Source organism: Pristiophorus japonicus, chromosome 13 (assembly GCF_044704955.1).
Source record: "Pristiophorus japonicus isolate sPriJap1 chromosome 13, sPriJap1.hap1, whole genome shotgun sequence".
NCBI classification, from domain to species: Eukaryota; Metazoa; Chordata; class Chondrichthyes; family Pristiophoridae; genus Pristiophorus; species Pristiophorus japonicus.
Genome location: NC_091989.1, coordinates 14,192,033 through 14,217,503, shown reverse-complemented (window position 1 = coordinate 14,217,503; position 25,471 = coordinate 14,192,033). Strand labels below are relative to the sequence as shown.

At 42.8% G+C, this 25,471-nt stretch overlaps 1 protein-coding gene across 4 annotated transcripts in view; it reads left to right on the top strand.

The window, feature by feature from the left end:
- The window catches only part of usp6nl (USP6 N-terminal like), a 266,108-nt gene that overhangs the window by 166,298 nt on the left and 74,339 nt on the right, over nt 1–25,471 (top strand). For all 4 annotated transcript variants that reach the window (XM_070897165.1, XM_070897162.1, XM_070897163.1 and 1 more), the window contains 2 exons: nt 13,480–13,587; nt 17,635–17,744. In XM_070897165.1, the coding sequence (XP_070753266.1) occupies nt 13,480–13,587; nt 17,635–17,744 (218 nt within the window). The remainder of the gene's footprint in view (nt 1–13,479; nt 13,588–17,634; nt 17,745–25,471) is intronic.

Sequence of the window (25,471 nt, the reverse complement as noted above, 5' to 3'; positions counted from 1 at the left end):
CATCCAACATACAGGTGCTGTACATAGAAGGACTTGGCAGGTTTCTCTTCTGCTGAAGAAGGTGGTCATGAGCAAAAGAGGTGCTCGGAAGTGAACAGTGCAACCCAATGGGCAACCATGAGAGGCTGGAGTGAAGGAATGAATGGGTAGGAGAGAATAGTTTATACCAGTAATAGTTGCTGCAGCCCCCTGCCATTCCTGATGTGGGCATTGACTATTTTACAGCACTGCACCCACATCCTCTAAACAGTGTTCCTGGGACTGGCCAAGCCCATGTTTGCTGATTGCTGACCCAATTGCCACCTTGGGCAAGCAGGATCTTTCTCTTGAACTGCACTTGATGCAGTAAGATTTCTACTGCTTCAGCAAAGCCGGCAGCCGTGCTCTTTTCAAGACAGCTTCGCCTGTTTCTGCAGCCTTCAGTCAAAAAAAGTAGTTTACTCTTTATGGCCTACAGCAGTACACAAATTCCTTCTTGCTATTGGACCAACGCTGATTCTGAGGCAGAAGTTCTGCTCTGTGCGCATACTGTGTATTGCAATTAATGGAACGTAAAAACAAGGACAGATTCACCAATGTTCAAGCCAGGTACATGGAGAGAATTCCAGCTACATGTAAAAACAGTTTAATAGAGATGTGAAAAATCATCGTGCGCATTGCTGATCATTTACTTTATATCATCTGCAAACTTGGGAGATCTTATTTGTTGTACCCTTGTTCAAGTCACTAATTTATATATAAAGAATAGCAGGGATCTGAAGACCAAATTGATCTTTGGGATACCATGCTCATTTCAGTTGGAATAGTTTCCATTGATAGCTTTTAAATCAGGCGAGTGTCTCACCTCCTGACTCCTCAAAGTCTTTCCACCATCTACAAGGCAGAAGTCAAGAGTGTGATGGAATACTTTCCACTTATCTGGATGAATGCAGCTCCAACATCACTCGAAGCTCGACACCATCCAGGACAAAGCAGCCAGCTTGATTGGCAACCCATCAACTACCTTAAACATTCACTCCCTCCACCACCAACTGCAATGTGTACCATCGACAAGATGCACTGCAGCAACTCCCCAAAGCTCTTCGACAACATCTCCCAAACCCGCAACCTCGACCACTTAGAAGAACGAGCAGCAGGTGCATGTGAACAGTATCACCTCCAAGCCACCCACCATCCTGACTTGGAAATATATTGCTGTTCCTTGCCTGGTCAAAATCTTGGAACAGGCTCCCTAACAGCATTCTGGGAGTACCTTCACCATACGGACTGCAGCAGTTCAAGAAGGCAGCTCACCACCACCTCGAGGGCAATTAGGGATGGGCACTAAATGCTGGCCTTGCCAGCGACCCCACATCCTAGGAACTAATTAAGAAAAATGTTCTATCACCTGCTCTGTGTCTCATGGTCTTAGCAACTGATGTGGAACCTTGTTTAAAAACGTTCAGAAAATCCCAAGTATAAGTTGAACCTCCCTTATCTGGAACCCTTGGAACCTGGCTTGTTCTGGATAAAGGATTTTTCTGGACGAAGGGTGGTCACATTAAAATGGATGGTACAGGTACTGAGCAAGGGGATGTCGAGGCTAGCAGTGCGGCAGAGAGATCATGAGCGGTGGATCGCGTGGTCCGGCCAGCGTATTGCGGGGGTCAGTAGTGAGGAAGGACTTCACTTTGTTCATGTCGGAGTTCTGCACATGCGCCACCTGATGGCCGGGAATGGTTCCGAACGAGGGGTGGTTCCCGATAAGGGAGTTCTGGATAAGGGAGGTTCAACCTGTATATAATTTGAACAGGCATTTCCTCTACCCACCACGTCTTTAACGTCTTCAAAAGCATCAGTCAGTTGTTTAAACCCAACCTTATTTTCTTCCATCCATGCTGACATCTTTTTAACAAATGATACTTTTCAAGTGTTCGCACTATTAGATTTCTCGAGCTAGTTTTAAAGATTTTCTCTACAATAGATGTGAACTTGCCTGCATGTGCCTTTTAAATAATGGAATGATTCTGAATTTTGTAAATTTGCAAAAATGTAATTTACCACTGGAGTAATTTCAGTCTTTAACTTGAGTGCAAATTGTCCTGACCAGATACTTTGGCTATTTTAGGAGCATTTAACCTTTTTATAACAATATATATATATCCTTTGAAACTGGCAAATTTTCTAGCTTCTCTTCTGGAAAACTGATAGCTGACTTATACAACATTTCTTCCTCATTGGACAAAGACATCTTCAACAATATTTCTTCGTCCCCTTTGTTTACTGCTGGTGTTGTATCACATTGTAGCATATAGCAGCTACTCACTAAGATCTAAAATGAGCTTTAATTTAATCTTCATTATCTGATTTCCCCCCCCCAGCACTAGATCACTAAGTACACATTATAACTGAGGTAAACAATTTAAAAATCCAGATATGAAAAACTGCACAATAACCAACGTTGGGGCTAAAATAGGAAGTCTTAAGAAGATTTATGTGGAAGGTAGAAATGAAAAATAAGCAATACCTGAATTTATTTTTTTGCCGCATGCAGAAACAACTGTAGTCTTAGTGAAAAAATAAAGAGTACAGTGGCTCAATGACGCCACATAACATGCTTTAACAATTTGAGAAAGATAATACATTTTGAAATCAATACATTTGTACATAAATTTTCAAGGTCTTTATGGTAGCAATCTGCAAGTTCTCATTTTAGAATTTCTAAATTGAAAATTAGCTTCCAAATTAGGTTCTACTTTGAACAACAACAGTGTACAGGGTATTCTTTCAGTCAGCATTACCAGTGTGTAGAAATAATATCTGTATTGGCTGTCAACTGGCAACTACTGTATTCACAAAACTTTTTAAATATGATTTTTATATCCAGTTTTTTATGGTTAACTGCTTTTCACCAATGTTGGTATGTAATTTGTGACCAGTGGTAAAGCAAAGGACATTGCCGCTGGCCCCAAAGTAAACTTCCCATAAAGATTTTGTGATCTCTGGCAAGATGTTCGGCTTTTCCGACGAGCAGTTGAAATCAGTACAGTTTAGTGCGAATCCCATGGCTTGAGCTGCTGTAACATCAACAAGCTATCTTAAGCAGCCAATTACAATGGGCCCAAGTTTCGGGTCGCGCCTAAAACGGCGCAGCCCGGACCTGGACGCCCGTTTTTCGCGCCAGAAAGTGCGCCTAAAAAAAACTTGCCTATTCTCCAGCTCCCTGCAGGTCTTCTGCAGCTGGGCGCAGTGCAGCACGAGCTGTTGGGGGCGGAGCCAGGTCCCTGCGCTGAAAACAGTGCCGGGACCTCTGCACATGCGCACTACAGTGGGCGCGCATGTGCAGTAGCTCCAGGCGCCCAAAACTGTGGGAGGTGCCCGAAGCACACAGCCCCGAGCCCTGGCCGAATGGCCTCACTGGGGCTGCGTGAATAAGGCTCCTCCCACCTGACCCGACCCCCGCGACCCGACCTTCCCTCCCCCGAGACCCGACGCCACCTACCTGTAAATCTCGCCCGAGGTCTTGGGCCCAGCCGTTCAGCCTCCCTCTCTCCTTCCTCCCCGCCCTTCTCTCCTTCCTCCCCGCCCCTCTCTCCTTCCTCCCCGCCCCTTCTCTCCGCCCCTTCTCTCCTTCCTCCCCCCCCCTCTCTCCTTCCTCCCCCCCCTCTCTCCTTCCTCCCCCCCTCTCTCTCCTTCCTCCCCCCCCTCTCTCTCCTTCCTCCCCCCCTCTCCTTCCTCCCCCCCCTCCTTCCTCGCCCCCCCTCTCCTTCCTCCCCCCCCTCTCTCCTTCCTCCCCCCCCTCTCTCCTTCCTCCCCCCCCTCTCTCCTTCCCCCCCCCCTCGCCTTCCCCCCCCTCTCGCCTTCCCCCCCCTCTCGCCTTCCCCCCCTCTCGCCTTCCCCCCCCCTCTCGCCTTCCCCCCCCCTCTCGCCTTCCCCCCCCTCTCGCCTTCCCCCCCCTCTCGCCTTCCCCCCCCTCTCGCCTTCCCCCCCCTCTCGCCTTCCCCCCCTCTCGCCTTCCCCCCCCTCTCGCCTTCCCCCCCCCTCGCCTTCCCCCCCCCTCGCCTTCCCCCCCCTCTCTCCTTCCCCCCCTCTCTCGCCTTCCCCCCCCCCTCTCGCCTTCCCCCCCCCCCTCTCCTTCCCCCCCCCCTCTCGCCTTCACCCCCCTCTCGCCTTCACCCCCCTCTCGCCTTCACCCCCCCTCGCCTTCCCCCCCCCTCGCCTCCCCCCCCTCGCCTTCCCCCCCCTCGCCTTCCCCCCCCTCGCCTTCCCCCCCCTCGCCTTCCCCCCCCCCCTCGCCTTCCCCCCCCCCCTCGCCTTCCCCCCCCTCGCCTTCCCCCCCTCTCGCCTTCCCCCCCTCTCGCCTTCCCCCCCTCTCGCCTTCCCCCCCTCTCGCCTTCCCCCCCCCTCTCGCCTTCCCCCCCCCTCTCGCCTTCCCCCCCCCCTCTCGCCTTCCCCCCCCCCCCCCTCGCCTTTCCCCCCCTCTCGCCTTTCCCCCCCTCTCGCCTTTCCCCCCCCTCTCGCCTTTCCCCCCCCCTCTCGCCTTTCCCCCCCCCTCTCGCCTTCCCCCCCCCTCTCGCCTTTCCCCCCCCTCTCGCCTTTCCCCCCCCTCTCGCCTTTCCCCCCCCCTCTCGCCTTTCTTCCCCCCCCTCTCGCCTTTCCCCCCCCCCTCGCCTTTCTTCCCCCCCCTCTCGCCTTTCTTCCCCCCCCTCTCGCCTTTCCCCCCCCCTCTCGCCTTTCCCCCCCCCCTCTCGCCTTCCCCCCCCCCTCTCGCCTTCCCTCCCTCCCTCTCGCCTTCCCTCCCTCCCTCCCTCCCTCCCTCCCTCCCTCCTGCCTTCCCTCCCTCCCTCCCTCCCTCCCTCCCTCCCTCCCTTCCTCCCTCCTCTCCTTCCCTCCTTCCCTCCCTCCCTCCTCTCCTGCCTTCCCTCCCTCCCTCCTCTCCTGCCTTCCCTCCCTCTCTCCTTCCCTCCCTCCCTCCTTCCCTCCCTCCCTCCTCTCTCCTTCCCTCCCTCCTCTCTCCTTCCCTCCCTCCTCTCTCCTTCCCTCCCTCCATCTTCTCCCACTCCCCCCCCTCCTCTCTCCTTCCCTCCCTCCATCTTCTCCCCTTCTCCCCGTTTCCCCCCATCTTCTCCCCCCCTTGCCCCCCATCTTCTCCCCCCTCGCCCCCCTTCCTCCCCACCCCCCTTCTCCCCCTCCTCGCTGTCAGAAACACAGACACTGACAGACAGTGAGACACACACACACACACACACACACACACACACACACACACACACACACACACACACACATACACACACATAGAGAAACTGACAGAGACACACTGGGGGGATCGTCCCAGCACGCTGTTGGAGGACTCCCAGTGCTGCAGTCGGTAAGTAGAAAATGTTTTATTTATTGATTTATTTTAAAAAATGTTATTTTTTTATTAATTTTTTTTGATTGATTTATTGGTTGATTTATGGATGTATTTGTCATTTATTATTGATGATGGCTCTTTATTTGTAAAACTGAAGTGTTTAATATTTGTAAACTTCCCTTTAATCCCCCCTTTCCCTACGCCTAATTTGTAACCTACGCCTGATTTTCTAAAGTGTAGACAAGGTTTTTTCGAACGTACAAAAATCTTCACTTACTCCATTCTAAGCTAGTTTGGAGTAAGTTTTCACTGCCTAAATTTTGAAAACAGGCGCAAGTGGCCGGACACACCCCCTTTTGGAAAAAAAAATTCTGTTCCAAAGTGAAACTGTTCCAACTGACTAGAACTGGAGCAAACTAAATGCCGAGAATTCAAATTTCTAAGATACTCCGTTCTAAACCAGTTGCTCCATAAAAACAGGAGCAACTCGGGCCGAAACTTGGCCCCAATATAGTATTCTCACAGATCGAGAACTTCAAAGTGAGTAAGCTCCTTTGATTCTAACTTTTTAAAAATCTTAAAGAAAGCAAAACAAAGATATGGACTCTCGCATGGGGAATTGGTAAACTTGAAGTAAAGATTAACAAACTTTTTAAAAAAAAATTTTTTAAAGTTTCTTAATTTTTATTTTTATTTAAATGGATAAGTTTGACACTCCACAAAATTAAAAGGATAGAATAAAAGGAAAAGGAGGTGGGGTGGCATTGCTGGTTAAAGAGGAGATTAATGCAATAGTTAGGAAAGATATTAACTTGGATGATGTGGAATCTATATGGGTAGAGCTGCAGAACACCAAAGGGCAAAAAACATTAGTAGGAGTTGTGTACAGACCTCCAAACAGTAGTAGGGATGTTGGGGAGGGCATCAAACAGGAAATTAGGGGTGCATGCAATAAAGGTGTAGCAGTTATAATGGGTGACTTTAATATGCACATAGATTGGGCTAGCCAAACTGGAAGCAATACGGTGGAGGAGGATTTCCTGGAGTGCATAAGGGATGGTTTTCTAGACCAATATGTCGAGGAACCAACTAGGGGGGAGGCCATCTTAGACTGGGTGTTGTGTAATGAGAGAGGATTAATTAGCAATCTCATTGTGCGAGGCCCCTTGGGGAAGAGTGACCATAATATGGTGGAATTCTGCATTAGGATGGAGAATGAAACAGTTAATTCAGAGACCATGGTCCGAACTTAAAGAAGGGTAACTTTGAAGGTATGAGGCGTGAATTGGCTCGGATAGATTGGCGAATGATACTGAAGGGGTTGACTGTGGATGGACAATGGCAGACATTTAGAGACCGCATGGATGAATTACAACAATTGTACATTCCTGTCTGGCGTAAAAATAAAAAAGGGAAGGTGGCTCAACTGTGGCTATCTAGGGAAATCAGGGATAGTATTAAAGCCAAGGAAGTGGCATACAAATTGGCCAGTAATAGCAGCGAACCCAGGGACTGGGAGAAATTTAGAACTCAGCAGAGGAGGACAAAGGGTTTGATTAGGGCAGGTTAAATGGAGTACGAGAAGAAGCTTGCAGGGAACATTAAGGCGGATTGCAAAAGTTTCTATAGGTATATAAAGAGAAAAAGGTTAGTAAAGACAAACGTAGGTCCCCTGCAGTCAGAATCAGGGGAAGTCATAACGGGGAACAAAGAAATGGCAGACCAATTGAACAAGTACTTCGGTTCGGTATTCACTGAGGAGGACACAAACAACCTTCCGGATATAAAAGAGGTCAGAGGGTCGAGTAAGGAGGGGGAACTGAGGGAAATCTTTATTAGTTGGGAAATTGTGTTGGGGAAATTGATGGGATTGAAGGCCGATAAATCCCCAGGGCCTGATGGACTGCATCCCAGAGTACTTAAGGAGGTGGCCTTGGAAATAGCGGATGCATTGACAGTCATTTTTCAACATTCCATTGACTCTGGATCAGTTCCTATCGAGTGGAGGGTAGCCAATGTAACCTCACTTTTTAAAAAAGGAGGGAGAGAGAAAACAGGGAATTATAGACCGGTCAGCCTGACCTCAGTCGTGGGTAAAATGATGGAATCAATTATTAAGGATGTCATAGCAGCGCATTTGGAAAATGGTGACATGATAGGTCCAAGTCAGCATGGATTTGTGAAAGGGAAATCATGCTTGACAAATCTTCTGGAATTTTTTGAGGATGTTTCCAGTAAAGTGGACAAAGGAGAACCAGTTGATGTATATTTGGACTTTCAGAAGGCTTTCGACAAGGTCTCACACAAGAGATTAATGTGCAAAGTTAAAGCACATGGTATTGGGGTTAGTGTGCTAATGTGGATTGAGAACTGGTTGTCAGACAGGAAGCTAAGAGTAGGAGTAAATGGGTACTTTTCAGAATGGCAGGCAGTGACTAGTGGGGTACCGCAAGGTTCTGTGCTGGGGCCCCAGCTGTTTACATTGTACATTAATGATTTAGACGAGGGGATTAAATGTAGTATCTCCAAATTTGCGGATGACACTAAGTTGGGTGGCAGTGTGAGCTGCGAGGAGGATGCTATTAGGCTGCAGAGTGACTTGGATAGGTTCGGTGAGTGGGCAAATGCATGGCAGATGAAGTATAATGTGGATAAATGTGAGGTTATCCACTTTGGTGGTAAAAACAGAGAGACAGACTATTATCTGAATGGTGACAGATTAGGAAAAGGGAAGGTGCAATGAGACCTGGGTGTCATGGTACATCAGTCATTGAAGGTTGGCATGCAGGTACAGCAGGCGGTTAAGAAAGCAAATGGCATGTTGGCTTTAATAGCGAGGGGATTTGAGTACAGGGGCAGGGAGGTGTTGCTACAGTTGTACAGGGCCTCGGTGAGGCCACACCTGGAGTATTGTGTACAGTTTTGGTCTCCTAACTTGAGGAAGGACATTCTTGCTATTGAGGGAGTGCAGCGAAGATTCACCAGACTGATTCCCGGGATGGTGGGACTGACCTATCAAGAAAGACTGGATCAACTGGGCTTGTATTCACTGGAGTTCAGAAGAATGAGAGGGGACCTCATGGAAACGTTTAAAATTCTGACGGGTTTAGACAGGTTAGATGCAGGAAGAATGTTCCCAATGTTGGGGAAGTCCAGAACCAGGGGTCACAGTCTGAGGATAAGGGGTAATCCATTTAGGACCGAGATGAGGAGAAACTTCTTAACCCAGAGAGTGGTGAACCTGTGGAATTCTCTACCACAGAAAGTAGTTGAGGCCAATTCACTAAATATATTCAAAAGGGAGTTAGATGAAGTCCTTACTACTCGGGGGATCAAGGGTTATGGCGAGAAAGCAGGAAGGGGGTACTGAAGTTTCATGTTCAGCCATGAACTCATTGAATGGCGGTGCAGGCTAGAAGGGCTGAATGGCCTGCTCCTGCACCTATTTTCTATGTTTCTATGAGAGGCGAAGGAATGGCAAGAGTTTGTAGAGGGAAGTGACCGGGGCCCAGGAGTTTGGGCACAGAAGAGGCGATGGCCCGGGGGCAGCATGGGCCAGCCCACACTGATACGTGTGCGCGCTAGGTCCATGCAGCAGAACTGGTCCCCAGTCGTCTTGCCACTGGACCAAGACCAAGCTCTGTCAAGCCCGTGTGATGGCTGGTGTGCAACAGCCACCACATGTTTATAAAAAAAAAATCCACACGCAGGCATCTTCCACCCTTCAACATGTAGTTCTGGATCTGGAATATTAGGTCCTTCATTGAAACACCTGTGAACTCATCCCTTTCTGGCGTGGAAGCAAGTCATCCTCGCTTCGAGGGACTGCCTATGATGATGATACTGCGGAAGAGCCACAGATTACACTGATTTGTGTCTCGTTTTTTCTCTCAATCCTATGTTTCTTTCACTCTCTTTTTCTCTTTCTGTATCTATTTTAACTTTTAATTTGCCCTATTTCCTTCTCCCTTGCATCTTTAGCAGTGACATGAGTTCTTTTTTATGTCCACCTGAGCTGGCAGATGTAGCCACTGTTTAAGACCTCTTCTGAAAGACGGTATATGTGACGATGCTTCAGCACTGCACATAGATGTTAGCCTAGATTAAGTTCATAAGGTGAGGAGACAAACATTTTTTCCGTGGTGGCTTCAGCAAACACTGAGGAGGAGGAGAAATTAGCTGCTCCTTATTGAATTTTGTTTCTAATTTTAAATTTTGCATAAGATGCATACCGTTTGCGCAGAGAGAAGCTATTGCGCCTTCAATCTGGGCCACATCTTTTTGGATTCTTTTCCCCTCTTATCCAAATTGAAGTTGAGATTCATATTTGGTATGGTTCCATATGTCTTTGGTACTTTGTCCACGCAGCTATGCTTCATGTATCAGATTGAATAGTAAGAATTCAATCGTGACTGAGGCATCAGAGCCAAGCCCAACACACTTTTTCAGCAGGAGCAGGAACTTTTGCTACTGGTTTATTTTTGTAGCCTGGGCCAATTGTTGTGTCTTCTGATGCGGTCGGCTAACTCACTGTGGCCCAGGGATTGAACCTGGTAATTTACTAGTCTGTCTGGCTCCTGATGCATTTACCCACTGCTCATTGAGTTGTATTTGAATCCAAGTCTCAGAGGTGAAAGCCACTGGAAAAAAAGCCAGGTGAATTTAGCGAAGATTTGACCACATGCAAAATGTGCCGTCTGAGTCAGCTCGTGTGGAATGTTATTGAGAGCTGCAATGCAGTAATTATTGCCAGATCGTTTTGGCTGAAGAGTTGGGCAGGGAGTAAACACTGCAGATATTGTTACACTCCTGTAAATAATCTGAAATAACATTTTCACAAAGTTAAAAATATAAGTATAGGTTCTGTCCTGACTTTGAACAAATAAAATTGGAATTTTATAATCAGTGGTAATAAGGTCCGTCCCTGAATAAAGTAAAACGCAAAAGTCCATGGAATGGGGAAAAGGCTGTTTGGCTTATTAATGTTATTTGGTTTCAGTAGGTTTGTGTTGCAGTCACTAACGATGGTTATCCTTCCTTATTTTTTTTCCTCGTCCATCATAGACTTTATTACAGTTCTTTCTACATTCCTGCAGCAGAATTCCATCGATTTCCCTTTTAGAAAAAGAATATCCCAAGCTTCATGTTGAAAAGGGGTAACAACCCCATTTTTCCAACAGTTAACCCTAAAATTTGTTTGTTTTGTTACATGTTCCCAATTCTGATAAAGCACTGCCTTATTTTACATTCCATGTTTAATTACCTTTTATTTTTCATTTCAAAAACCATGCTCATTTTAAATTAATTTCTGTGATTCTTTTTAAAAGCCTAATTTCTCTCCATTCTCACTATCTTGATTCTTTGAACCGATATTTATTTTTGCAGCAATCAGGAATTAATTGCAATTGTTTTTGATGTTGCTGCCTTAGTATCCTGCATATACATTTTCATTTGTTACATAACTGATATCAAACTGTTTTCTGTAGTCCATTTGTGCTCAATTGTAAGAACTGGATGTTGGACAAATGCTTACCCCTAGAATCGTTGAGGGAAAAATTATGATTTAATGTTACCATTAAGTCTTTGTTTTAAAGAGGGAGTCTTGACATCAGGACCCTTTTTAAAACTCACAGTTGAGCTTTCCCCAGTTAAACATGCAGGGCATCACTTAGCCATCAAACCAACTATACTGAATTAGGTGATCTCCGCCTATGGTTGGGTGCTACAATTGGCCTCTGGATCGTTGAGCTATGGAGGAACATAGATCAGCAAAGGTTCTGGTCAGTATGCAGCATCTGGCAATAGGTCAAGGATAATCTGGTCTGTATATTGGCCGATAGGGATATTTAACCAAATTAATCATCATTGACATGAATCTTTAACTTGGTTTCTCTCTCCACAGATGCTGCCTGATCGGCTGAGTGTTTTCAGCATTTTGTTTTTATTTCAGACTTCCAGCATCCACAGTATTTAGCTTTTGTATTAACACATTCTCTATTCACTGATTACAGTGCATCCTACCACTAGCTGCTTTTTTGGATTTCTATAACTTTTTAGAGCACTTCATGTCATTTTTGAGTCCTTTCTCGCTTTTGGTCAGGTTATAGAAATAAATTAATGAATATAGTTCATTAATTTTACTTGCAGAGATCAGTGATTTTAAAAGAAGTTGTATGATACAAGTATGGTCTAACTCAAGCCTTTGTTATTTTTGAGTAATTTGAACATGTGGCATTTTCCAGCAGCTAAATTTGTAAATTAAAGATCACTTAGATTTTCTTGCCATTGATGATTAGTGGGCAGAACATTTAGATCTTGTGTGCAAGAATAGTTCAGTACAATGCTACAACAAAATGCATGGTGAAATAGTATAGTTTCTTCAAATCCTGGTTCCAAAATGGTAGTCATGGAAAAGTTAGGCAGATATCAGGTCAACAAGTCACTTGTTTTTATTTTTTTTTTAAGTACAGTACTATGTTCAAACAGTGAGTGTACAAGTTGTGATTTTAATTGTGTCATCGTGCCATATAGCCAAGTTTGCTGATGATCCAAAGATGGGTGGGAAAGCAAATTGTGTGCAGCACACACAAAATCTGCAAAGGGATATAGACAGCTAGCTAAGTGAGTGGGCAAAAATTTGGCAGATGGAGTTTCATGTGGGAAAATGTGAGGTTCTCCACTTTGGCAGAAATAATAGAAAGGCAAATTATAATTTAAATGGAGAAAAATTGCGAAGTGCTGCAGTACAGAGAGACCTGGGGGTCCTTGTGCATGAAACACAAAGTTAGTATGCAGGTACAGCAAGTAATCAGGAAGGCAAGTGGAATGTTGGCCTTTATTGCAAAGGGGATAGAGTATAAAAGCAGAGAAGTCCTGCTACAACTGTATAGGGTATTGGTGAGGGCACACCTGGAGTACCGCGTACAGTTTTGGTCTCCGTATTTAAGGAAGGATATACTTGCATTGGAAGCTGTTCAGAGAAGGTTCACTAGGTTGATTCTGAAGATGAGGGGGTTGACTTATGAAGATAGTTTGAGTAGGTTGGGCCTATACTCATTGGAGTTCAGAAGAATGAGAGGTGATCTTATTGAAACACACAAGATAATGAGGGGGCTCAACAAGGTGGATGCAGAGACGATATTTCCACTCATAGTGGAAACTAAAACTAGGAGGCATAGTATTAGAATAAGGGGCCGCCCATTTAAAACTGAGATGAGGAGGAATTTCTTCTCCTGAGGATTGTAAATCTATGGAATTCTTTGTCCCAACAAGCTGTGGAGGCTGAGTCATTGAATGTATTTAAGGTGGAAAGAAACATATTTTTGAGCGATAAGGAAGTAAAGGGTTATGGGGAGCGGGCAGGGAAGTGGAGCTGAGTCCAGAATCAGATCAGCCATGATCTTATTGAATGGCGGAGCAGGCTCAAGGGGCCAAATGGTCTACTCCTACTCCTATTTCTTATGTTCTTGTGTATCTACAGCAACCACATAACTTTAAATAGTGTTTTTCAGGTAGCAAAAAGCACAAGGCACTTTACAGAGGAATGATGGACATTGCATTTAAATGTTGCATAACGGTATAGCCCAGTATATTTGAGCTCCCATGGGCTTCATCCCTGTTTGGTTGGGGATCACTCAGTGCACAGAGCACTTGATCTGAATTTCATAGCCGTAGGAGAGACCAGAATGGAAAATTGAAGAGCTTCTTTTGTCGACGTCTTTGCAGGTGGCTGTGAAGTGGCAAAAGCAGGATGTCAGCTCCCATCTCCAGTTGAAAAAATGGTGTGACATTAATCGAATTCAGAAGTGGAAAAATAATAATGCAATTACTCATGAGATTCATACTAATAAAAGGTGGTTCATAATTGCAGCATCACAGAATAGGAAGGAGCAGTATTGTAGCAATATTTTTTGAGGCAAGTTACCTGAATATTGTCAAGCTGAGATTAATATTTTCTGAGATATTGTTATTGGGTCAGTGGGGCCTCAGCCATTTAACATGTGGCTCTACTGACCAATGTAGTTAGTTCCAAAATAACATGTGCATCTCCTGTATTTTTGCCCATTTAGAGATAATGTTGTTGTAGATTTGAGTAACTTACAATGTAGCTGAGGAAAATTATTATTTTTCACTTTGATTCTCAGGTGGTGCGGAGAATTTATAAGGGAATCCCACTGCAGCTGAGGGGAGAGGTCTGGTCTCTGCTTCTGGAAATACAAAAAATAAAGTTGGAGAAAAAAGACTTGTATGATGTAAGTATTTTGCAATTTCTGATACTTTTAATTTAACTTCAACTAGGGCCATACTTGCATGGTTTTTAGTTTCCCTTCATTGTTGAAAGTGTAGGGAGGAGCAAAATGATGTTCAAGTGCAAGACATCTATATTACTGTAAATATAAGTATATTGATAACCAGTTTTAATTGGTAAATTTAAAATGATGCTTTGGAATTTTGCCAAACTTGATTCTGCCAGATCATATATTCTTTTATTAAAAAAGAATAATATTAAGATCAATTTGTATTTAAACACTTGACATCCCAGCATTGTGAAATAATCTATCAGCAGACTCATTGCTCCTTGCTGCAATACATTCCAGGTAAATGTGTATCATTTTGTGAACTGCTTATGATTGACAGCTATATTGTTTTACTTTTCATGGTATTTTTTGCTCAAATTGAAGAGTAGTTTCTGTGTACAAATTGTTCCCTGTAGCATTATTTCCCAAATTTAAATAGTTCTTTGTGTTTACGGTAAAATCAGTGTTGGCAGTGGAACACTTTCCGTGTAGATATCCAGTATCAGCCATCATGTACATTTACCTGAGGCGTAGCACTGCTAGTTACATTTAGCTCCATCATGTCTTAACCCTAGGCATAGAAGAGCAACTCTACTACATCAGTGTGAATTCCTTCATTTACAATATCATTTATCCTTGTGGTGTTTGTGAAGGCAGTGTTTGTGCTGAATTGTGAGGTAGTATTGTGCTTTGGGCCTGCATCCGCAAGGAACTGTCTTGTACTGCTCAGTCGTAGTCAGTCAGCATATGAGACTTAAATTGGTCTGGGGTGAACCCAGTTCCCAGAGATTAATTATGCAGTACCCTATAAAAATAGGCAATTCTTTTGGACAAAGTTCTGATTGGTGACATTGAAAAAGTATTTATATTTGCAGCAAGTTTTCTCCCAAGTCTCTGTCCATGCTGTTCTTAACTGGGTTAAAGGAAATGCCCTGCCCTCTGAGCTTTGCCTTTTTTACTACTTGTGAGAAGTACCCAGCCTCTCCTTGGTGCTTGTTTCTGACAAGCCTGCTTGAGCTCAGACTCTTGCATGGTGGCTGGATCAGGTGAGCAAATCCCTGTCCTAATTGTTTTTATTAATAAACCAAAATTCTATGGAAAGTTACTTATCATAGAATAGTACAGCACAGAAGGAGACCATTCGGCCCATCTCTTTTGGAAGACAATCCAGTTAGTCGCACTCCCCTGCTCTTCATATCCCTGCAATTTTATCTCCTTCCAAGTATTTATCCAATTCCCTTTTGAAGGCTACTATTGAATCTCTATCCTCCACCCTGTTGGACAGTGCAGTCCAAATCCTAGCCAATCGTTGCATCAAAAAAAATTTCCTTGTGTTACCTCGGGTTCTTTTGCCAATCACCTTAAATCTATGCCCTCTGGTTATCGACCCTTCAGCCATTGGGAACAGTTTCTCTTTCTTTATTCTTATCTAAACCCTTCATTATTTTAAACATCTCTATCAAATCTCCTCTTGGCCTTGTGCTCCAAGGAGAACAGCTTTAGCTTCTCTAGTCAATACCGAGGAGGACGACAACAAATTACAGAAGGACATTAATAAACTTGCAGAATGGGCATATAATTGTCAAATTAAGTTCAACATAGATAAATGTGAAGTATAGCATTTTGGGCGGAAGAATAGGGAGGTCACTTATTACTTGGAGAGTGAGAATCTAGCTTGGGGTAGAGGAACAAAGGGATCTCTGAGTACAAATACACAAATCACTAAAAGTTGCGGCAAGGCCGTATTTATTTTAAACAAGAAAATCAAGCACTAGGGTTTATTTCTAGAGGTATAGAATTAAAAAGTAGTGAAGTTATGCTAAACCTGCATTGAGCCTTGGTTAGACCACAGAGTACTGGGTGCAGAGAAGATTTACAAGGATGATACCAGAAATGCGAGGGTATGCATATCAGGACAGGATGAACAGGCTGGGTCTCTTTTCTCTTGAAAAAAGGATGAGTGGTGACCTAAAAGAGGTCTTTAAAATTATGAAAGGTTTTGATAGAGTGGATACAGAGAGAATGTTTCCACTTGTGGGGAAGAGCATAACTAGAGGCCATCAATATAAGGTAGTCAACTGTACATTTTATTGCTTTTCTTTACATAATATTCAATCCAATCGGGAATTCAGAAGAAAATTCTTTACCCAGAGAGTGGTGAGAATGTGGAACTCTCTACCACAGGGAATGGTTGAAGCGAATAGTATGGATGCATTTAAGGGGAGGCTAAACATGCATATAAGGGAGAAGGGAATAGAGGGTTATACTGATCGATTTAGATGAGGGAAGACAGGAGGAGGCTCGAGTGAAGCATAAACGCCGGCATGGACTGGTTGGGCTGAATGGCTTGTTTCTGTGCCGTATATCCTATGTAACTAATCCCTCATCCGTGGAATCATTCTAATAAATCTCTTCTCTACACTCTCCAAAGCCTTCACGTCCTTCCGAAAGTGTGGGGCCCAGAATTAGACACAATTTTGCAGCTGGCGCCGAATAGGTTTAGCATGAATTCCTGGCTTTTGTACACTCTGCCTCTTTTTATAAAGCTCAGGATCCCAAATGCTTTATTAGCTGTTTTGATAACATGACCTGCCACCTTCAATGATTTGTACACAAGCAACCCCAGGTGTCTGTTATTGCACCCCCTTTAAAACTACCCATTAAGATTATCGAAAGTACTAATTTTATTGCCAACAATTAGAACTAATGCCTTCCCTCCAAACAATAAAATATGTGGAGATTTTTATTATCTAAATATATATTTTTTAAGTTTTCACGTGACTTGAGGTAGGAATGAGGAAAGTATTCAACCCTTTTTATTCATCCATTTAGGGCCATGTATTGTACATGGAGAGGATTTTTACCTCTGTCCTATTTAGTGCTGAGCATGTATCCCTGTACTGTGTGCTCGGTTGTAATGTTTTACATTTGTCCTCCTGAAGATGCTTTTTACAGCTTGGCTATAATTGCTGTAGGTTCCTAATTCCTCCCACTGCTGGCATTGTAATGGCAGTCTATAATTGAAATGTTGTATTGTGCCTAATTCCCCCGACTTGGTGCTTTGTCAAAAAAATTTCAGTTCAGCATATGATCAAGTGGCTGGAATTTGATACTTTACAACACAATTTATTTTAATTTGAAGTTCATTATAGTGCCATCCAGCCGCAAGATTGAGGTACTACAGCAATAACAAATCCTATGTTGTACGAAGGATTTTCTGCCGATGTGGGCCACAAGTCCCAGACCTGGGGAAGAAGCATTTTTGACTGTGGTACCTGATTGATATTGAAACAATAGCTGTTGTTTGATTGAGGTAATCTAATATTTCACTCAATGAGCAGATCAACGGCATGGTGTGATACTAGTCAATACAGACCATGAACGCCCAGGTTTGATCCCTCACCCATTTAGCTCACCTCAACCAAGACAATGTTTAGGCCTGTACTGTTGGTTTTGATAGTGCCTCTTCCCTGGTCTGGGGAATTAGCTGGAGTTCATGCTCCTGATTTCTGTCAAATGACCCATGTTGATTGGTGCATATTTGTGGGGATGTTGAATGAAGACCAGTTTTGGTTGCTGTTCCGTTTTCTCTCTCCTCTCTTTCATTTCCCCCACCCGCTGCCCTCTTCCACGGACATGCATTCTGCCAGTAATTACTGGCTCATGTGAGGCAAGTGATGGGCTACTGATGCTCATGGACTTATAACCTTGTATCAATCATTGCTGGGAAGAAAACTGGATCAAGAACACCCGTTGCTTTAGATAAAAATGACCGTTTCATTCTACCATATCTTTCCATAAAATGTGAATGCTTTTAGGCTGAATAAATGGGCCTGAACTCTAGGTGAGCATTGTATGGAAGTGTGTTAGATGCAAAATTGGAATTTAAAAAATGTAAATTTAGTATTTTAGCACTGTTCTAATTTTGATTTGAGAATATTGCTGCCAAATACCAAATGTCTTATTTTCTTGTCTCTTTTGCATTTAAAAAAAAATCTTAAGAAACTTAAAAACAGAGCACGGACGATATCTCCAGATATCAGGCAGATTGACCTCGATGTGAACCGTACTTACAGGGACCATATCATGTTCAGGGAAAGATATGGAGTCAAGTAAGGACATTTTTTATTTCTACATGCTACTTGCATTTGCTTGGTACAGTCAGTATAATCCTTTTCAGTTCCTACCCCTATGTATTTCACCTACAAAGTTTTCCCACAACACCCACCTGATCCTCTAATACTTCCATCCCACAGTTGCAAAGAGCGCACAAGATTGGCCTATAGTGACTGACTGATCATACTTCTCCGCGTATCTATGTGGAACTGACCGGCTATGCAGCAGCGTGGCCGAAGTCGGACTTCCCGATCCTACAGGGAATTGTGGGTGTGAAACTGTGTCTTTCTGCTCCACGGTGTGGTGCCTTGAAATTCGAATGGGTGCCCTTTCTGTCATTTTGATTTCTTAAAAATCAAATGGTTGCAGTGAATTGCTGTTGACTTCAACATCCCATTTTATTTATTCCTTTCCGTGTTTGATTTTGTGTGTGTTTGAAATATTTTTGTTTGAACAGTGATTACTAATGATCTTGTGGGGTGGGGCGAGTCTGTCTCTGCAAGGAAGCTGAGTTAACATCAGCACTTGCACTCATGAACCCTGCAGTGTGTTTGCTTCGACTATGCTTAATTTAGTTCCCCCTCCATGTTGGGCTCAGTGCTTCCAAGTGTATAACCACAATGTTGTCAGCACCCAGCATCGAAATCATTCTCTAAAATTAACAGACAGAAAGACAGAACAGATTTTGATGTCAATTCTTAGTGATATTGTCGTACTTTAAAAAAAATATATCATGGATACACATCTTGGTTGACGGTTGCACCTTTAAGGATTAATGTGCAAACAATTAGAATTACAATCTGACTGCTTGAACTTTTGTATTTTTTTTGGTATTGCTTTGTCCAATAGTAAACACAACCCATTTCAGCACTTTGTCTTCAATTTGGCAATTAAATACTTTCAAGCTATGCATGCACTTTCGACTGAAAAATAGACTTCAATTTGTTTTAAATGTTCGTGTAATCTCCATTGGTTTCATTGAAAAGGGTTTCAGTAAGTTGGATATAATTAGGATTAGCTTCTTTTGACTTTTACTGCAATGGGAACACAAAATTATGACGATTGATGGTAAAAAAAAAACCCATTAATTTAAATGTTGATGTTTGTCAGAGTTGCACATAGCCACTCTGAATGAATTTGTTTCTCATCTACTAATTATCTTGAAGACAGTGGCAGAAAACGTGCCTGCTAGCATTGCTTTAACAATGCAACTTCAATATCAAACTCCAGAGAAAAACTATATAGATTGCTGCATAGATTGCCGTGTTCATCCCACACACATCCCTGCCATAAGATAGTCACAGTCAAATCTTAGGACTACCAGTAAGAACGTGACACTCGAGGCCATTCCTTATGTTGTGTGTAAACTTGAGTTATACAATAATAAATGTGATGAGCAATGCCCTGCTATGGTGTAATTACCCTTTTAAACACCTGAAGTCTTGAGAAGCATTTTTGCAAATAACTTGGTCACTAGTTGAGCAAATTATGCTTCACTTCAGCCTCTCGTAACCCCTTGTGGCCTTAGTGTTGACTGGAAGAACAGTCATGATGTGCACAACACCAGCTCTTGCGCTGTGAAGTATTTCCTTCTGAATTAGTCTCAGACTTTTCTTAGAGTTAACTGAAATGCTGAAGTAAATGATTAGTTTTTAACTGAATATTTACAGAAAAGATACAATGGGGTGCAGATAACTATTTGACTTAAAATCATGATGAATATCCCTCAAAATATTACACTTGATTAAATTAAATATAATGGCCCTGAATTTGCGGTCAGCAACAAAGGGAAGGCGTTCGCTGCTAGCCCCGAAGTATGATTCGCACAAGGATCTTCAGGTTTTCCGACCTTCAATTCAAATTAATGAAAGTTAATGGGGATTCCCTTGTGCAAACTTCTGTGACGTCAATAGGCTGTCGAAGCAGCCAATCAAAAGGCAGAATTCTCACAGACCGCGAACAAGGAAGTGAGTAAGCTCTTAAAATTTTAACTTTTTTAAATAAATTAAACAAAAGAAAGATTGGGGCTCTCGCATGAGAAAAAGGCAAACCTAGAATAAAGATGGACAAATCGAGATTTTTTTACATTTAGAAAAGTTTTTTAAAATTAAATTTTTATTAACATGGACAAATTTCACACAGCACAAAATTTTAATTAGTTTTCCAGATGTTTCACATTTGTTTAGCAATAATAACACAATCAAAACCCCAGTTACATCTAAACTCTTTGGGTCTACTGTTAGTGTGGCATTTAACAGCATACTTACTGCACAAGAGCTAAAGTTTTTGTCCCTTTCAATGATTTGGCTGATTATACAGATTTCCGGCTCTGTTGGGGTGGGTGGGGGTGGGAGGAATGGGGAGTGGCGGGGAACGGGGGCACAGCTCAGCCTGTTTCAGAGCTGTCGATGCCTGACCGCAACTTCGGGATGTGCCAAATCCCAAAGTTGTGGTCAGTTTCAAAGGCAGAGTGGCAGCGAATTCTGCCAGTTCACTGTCATCCTGACTGCAAATTTCGGGCCAGTATATGAATATCAAAAAGCAAGAACACGTTTTGTGCAGCTCACCCGGGGACCATATTGCTCGACCAATGCATTTATCATCCACTTGTAATGGTCTATGCATAATGGTCAGTAAAACAGTTCTTTTAAATTACTGAAACTTATGTTGTTATAGGTGCAAGATACAGGTTCTGAATTATGAACGGCAAGTTTTGGACAGAGACCGTGAAGTGTTTTACACACAAAATGATCAACAGTTAGAACAGGTCGACAAGAATGGCTGACGCTAATACATTATTTAACAAACAGCTGGATTCTGAAATGGGAAGGCAGTAAGGCTGATATTCTGAAAAGATGAGATCAAATAGGCCTTCATTAATTGTCAGCTTGGCTCAGTTGGTACTGCTGTAGGGGCAGAAATTCAGCCTCCCAAAACGGCCAGAAAGCGGTGGCCAAGCGGTGGAGTCCAGTGGCCGCCAATTTGCGGTCGAATGGCCGCCGCTCGCGAAATTCACTTTGGGTTTTCAGGCGGTTCCCACTTCCACCCTGCTGCTGCCGACCGGTGTTAAGTGCGTAATTAAAGTGTGCATCACTGAATTCCCGCACCTCCAGCTAAATTTGGCGTGAAAAATCTTTGATCCGCCGTGCTGTGCCTCTTGACAGCTTTTTCTGTTGGTGCACCTTGTTTTCTGTATGTGGGACATGGTTGCTTGGCCCACTGCCACAGCCGCTGTGTTTTTTTTTGTGGGCTGGCAATAATGCCCCTGGGTTCAGCCAGGTCACCAACTTCTTGTACCCCTTCTTGGGTTTCCAGGCCGCTGGCCAGGCCAAAACCATCCCTGGTGGCCCAGTGGACCAAAGTTTTAAAATGGTGAAGGCTCTCCCCTTTAGCACGGCCGAAAAAACACTTTAAAAACGGGAGGTGCGCCAGGTTGCTGGTGAGCCTGAATTTCTATCCCATAGCCTCTTATTCAGAAGGTTGTGGATTCAAACCCCACACTAGGTTTTCAGTGCTTAATCTAGGGTGGGTAATACTTCAGTGCAGTAATGGGACTTGTTACCTTGTTGGGAGTGTCAATTTCCAGATGAAAATAGACTGTTTGCCTATAACCGTGGCTCAATCCTATGGCGCACTATTCGAAGAAGAGCAGGAAGTTCTCTCTGTTTTTAATGGTGTCAACCAAACACCATAAAGAATGATAACTTCTGTTTGTGGGCCCTTGCTGTATCCAAATTAGCTGGCGTTTGTACCCTCGGAGCATCTTTCAGTCTTTTCTTGTGATTTAGAATTTCAAACGATATGATTTAAACAAGTGATCAAAGAAAATCCCCTTTGGTTTCCCAGCTCTGCACAGATTTTTGAGTTGGAACTATGATGATGCATATTTACTCATTTGTTACAGTTGCCCTAATCTTCTCACATTAAGGGATGTCGAACTAAAAAGCAGTTTCAAAAAGAACACTTCACAAAGATCTTTGATATTGAAAGAGCTCAAAACCTTCATTAAAGCTCAAAATCTGATAGTTGTAAGGACATCTTCCAACAAGCCTTGGGGCGTTGCACACACTAACTGGGAGCAGGACAGAACTGGCATGGACCAGTTGGGCTGAGCGTCCTGTTTCTGTGCTGTAAATACTTTGTAAGAACTGCCCTCTAAATATAAGATGGCTTCATATCACTATCTACTCTTAGGGCCACACCGTGAGCAAATAACGTTTTGTTTCTTCGTAATATACTTTGTTTTAGAGATGCTAAGTTCTGTGAAGGAAATGACGTGGAAATGATAAATTATTTCTTTACATTCAATAGAAGTTCAACTTGTTCCAGTTGCTTCACAGAAAAGCAGATTCTGTTCTTGTCAGTTCTACTCCAATAAAAAGATCAATGGAATTTCAGTCCATTCTGAACAAATTTTATCATGAAGGCAGTTTTCTTCATAGTGCCTCTCATTGTCCTTCAGCCAATGATGCTAGGTGATTAGTGGGAATCCATGGATTTAATGGTTGTGAATTTATGTATTTTGAAAAAAAAATTTGACTTTGTCAATAAGTAATCCCAAAAAAGCTTCTCTACCGCTTAATTATATATGGTGACAACCTGACTCTGGTTCCAAGAAATTTGTATCTGCGCTATTTTGACAATTGGTTACTCCAAGTAAACAAGAAATGTAACTCAGTAGGTGAAAATAATGATGTCACTTCCCAACAAATTAGGTATGTAGTTTTTCAAAGCCACGTCCAAATCTTTCCAAGCATTTCATTTACATTGTGTGCTGATGTGAGATAAATAGCATTAGGTTATATATTGCGGTAAAGGGCATTTATCCTGCTTGAGCCTGATATAAACTCTGGTGGAACAGGGGAGTTAGTCTGGCTGTTTGTACAGTCTTTTTAAGTATTTCATCCCGAGCTGTTGTTTGGCTCATTGGCCACAAAATCTTTTTCGTATAAAAGATGAATGTCACGCTACAAATCTTTTCACCTGAAATATTAATCGTGCCCAGCCACCATTTTTAGCCTTTGCAAGCTGCTGTTATCTTTTTACATCTTCTGATGAAAGATGAGTCAGTCTAGACTGTTGACATCTCTCATGATTGGCATCCTAAAAGCCCCCAGTCAAGTGGAATAAGCAATGCAGTATCCATTATATCTCCTGCAGTGGTGATTTGCTACAGCTCCTATATAGAAACATAGAAACATAGAAACATAGAAAATAGGTGCAGGAGTAGGCCATTCAGCCCTTCTAGCCTTTACCGCCATTCAATGAGTTCATGGCTGAACATGCAACTTCAGTACCCCCTTCCTGCTTTCTCGACATACCCCTTGATCCCCCTAGTAGTAAGGACTTCATCTAACTCCCTTTTGAATATATTTAGTGAATTGGCCTCAACTACTTTCTGTGGTAGAGAATTCCACAGGTTCACCACTCTGGGTGAAGAAGTTTCTCCTCATCTCGGTCCTAAATGGCTTACCCCTTATCCTTAGACTGTGTCCCCTGGTTCTGGACTTCCCCAACACTGGGAACATTCTTCCTGCATCTAACCTGTCTAAACCCACCAGAATTTTAAACGTTTCTATGAGGTCCCCTCTCATTCTTCTGAACTCCAGTGAATACAGGCCCAGTTGATCCAGTCTTTCTTGATAGGTCAGTCCCACCATCCCAGGAATCAGTCTGGTGAATCTTCGCTGCACTCCCTCAATAGCAAGAATGTTCTTCCTCAAGTTAGGAGACCAAAACTGTATACAATACTCCAGGTGTATGGATTTATCAGCTTGGTTTTGAACTACTGAAATATGCATGACCGAGGAAGAATGCAGCACTTGAAATTACAGAACATTAATAGGGCTATTCATCTATACACAGTTGTAACACACTTATCCTGGAGTGGTGAGTCTAGGCATTATTCTCTAATACCCATTTACTATACAGAGTTGGTTCTGTCATGTAGGGTGCCGTCGGGGACAATCCTGTAAAGCCATGTCTGTTCTATCAAAAGCAGCAAGATCTCCCTAACAAGGACATTTTTCTAGTAGTTCTTCCAACCGCTGAGAACTGGCAGCAACACTTAGCTAAGTTCACCATTCCCTGCATCAGGAAGGTTCCAGCTGGACTGCCATTGTCACAAATGTGACCACACCAACTTGCACAATGCGGCTATCCATTGTTGCCTGATCTGACCAGCAGAATAAGCTGGGAAGATTTGTCAGCAAGAGGGCCAGGTTACATTCCATTGAAGTGATTCTCTAATGTAAATGTGAATTTTCGCTGACATGATGCATGCCTCCAGGAAAACATTTCTGAAATTCACTGATCCTCATGTGATTTCAGGTGCCTTTGCACTACGACCTTGACATCAGTGTGACATGGTTTCACTTTGCTCTGATACTTAGAATAAGAAGTGCAAATCTGGAGTCACTGAAGCTCTGGCTTTGGATTTATACTACAGCTTTAGTATTGATGCAAAGCATAATTACAGATTTAGCAACTTTGAAACCAGAAACAACTGCATGATCTGTTACTTTGAATCACTAATATTTATTTATTTTTCATTGCTTGAGAGGAATACAATTTTTTAATATAGAAATTAAAATGGTCCCTACAAATTCTCAAACTGTTTTACATGAGCTAGGAAACTTGCACTTACTTGCCAAATGGAAGTAACCGTGCTGTTGAATTTTCTTGTAACATTCCATTGAGTCTTGAGTGGTGTCTGTGTTGAAGTTTCTTCCTCTCCTCACCCTTGCCCAAACAGAATAGTAGGAGTTCCCTAGTTAGTTTTTCTCCTTTTAGATAGGATATAAATAAGATATTCCTGTTAGGATGTATATATTTATTATATTTATTATATTTATTTATATATGCTAATGCTATTTCTAAGTGTTATTAAACTACTTAATTTATAATTGGCAGATGCCAAGATATCGTCATAGTCTTTGAAGCTGTATCAGTAAAAACATTTTTCATGATATCAAAATAAATGAATTAAACTGTTAAATTATTCCAATTAAGTGTAGACTAAGAGAAATTAATTAGGTATTAAAATTACGATTCATGGCATTGGGAGTAATATATTGGCATGGATTGAGGATTGGACAGAAAACAGAGTAGGAATAAATAGGACTTTTTCGGGTTGGCAGGCTGTAACTAGCGGGGAACCGCAAGGATCAGTGCTTGGGGCTAAGGTATTTATAATTTATATTAATGAATTAGATGAAAGGATCAAGTGTAGTGTATCCAAGTTTGCTGATGATACAAACTTAGGTGGGAAAGTAAGCTTTGAGGAGGAGGCAAAGAGGCTGCAGAAAGATATAGACAGTTTGACTGAGTAGGCAAATGGAATACAATCAAGAAGTGTGAAGTTATCCACTTTGGTAGGAAAAACAAAAAGCAGAATATTTTTTGATGGCCAGAGACTTGGAAATATTTCCGAGGGACCTTGGTGTCCTTATACATGAGTCACAGAAAGTTAACATGTCGGTACAGCAAGCAATTAGGAAAGCAAATGATATGTTAGCTTTTGCTACAAATGGATTAGAGTATAAAACTCAAGAAGTCTTGCTGCAATTATGCAGTACATTGATGAGGCCACAACCTGGAGTACTGTGTACAGTTCTGGTCTCCTTACCTAAGGAAAGACATACTTGCCTTAGAGGGTGTGAAACGAAGGTTTACTAGACTGGTTCCTGGGATGATAGGATTGCCCTATGAGGAGAGATTTGAG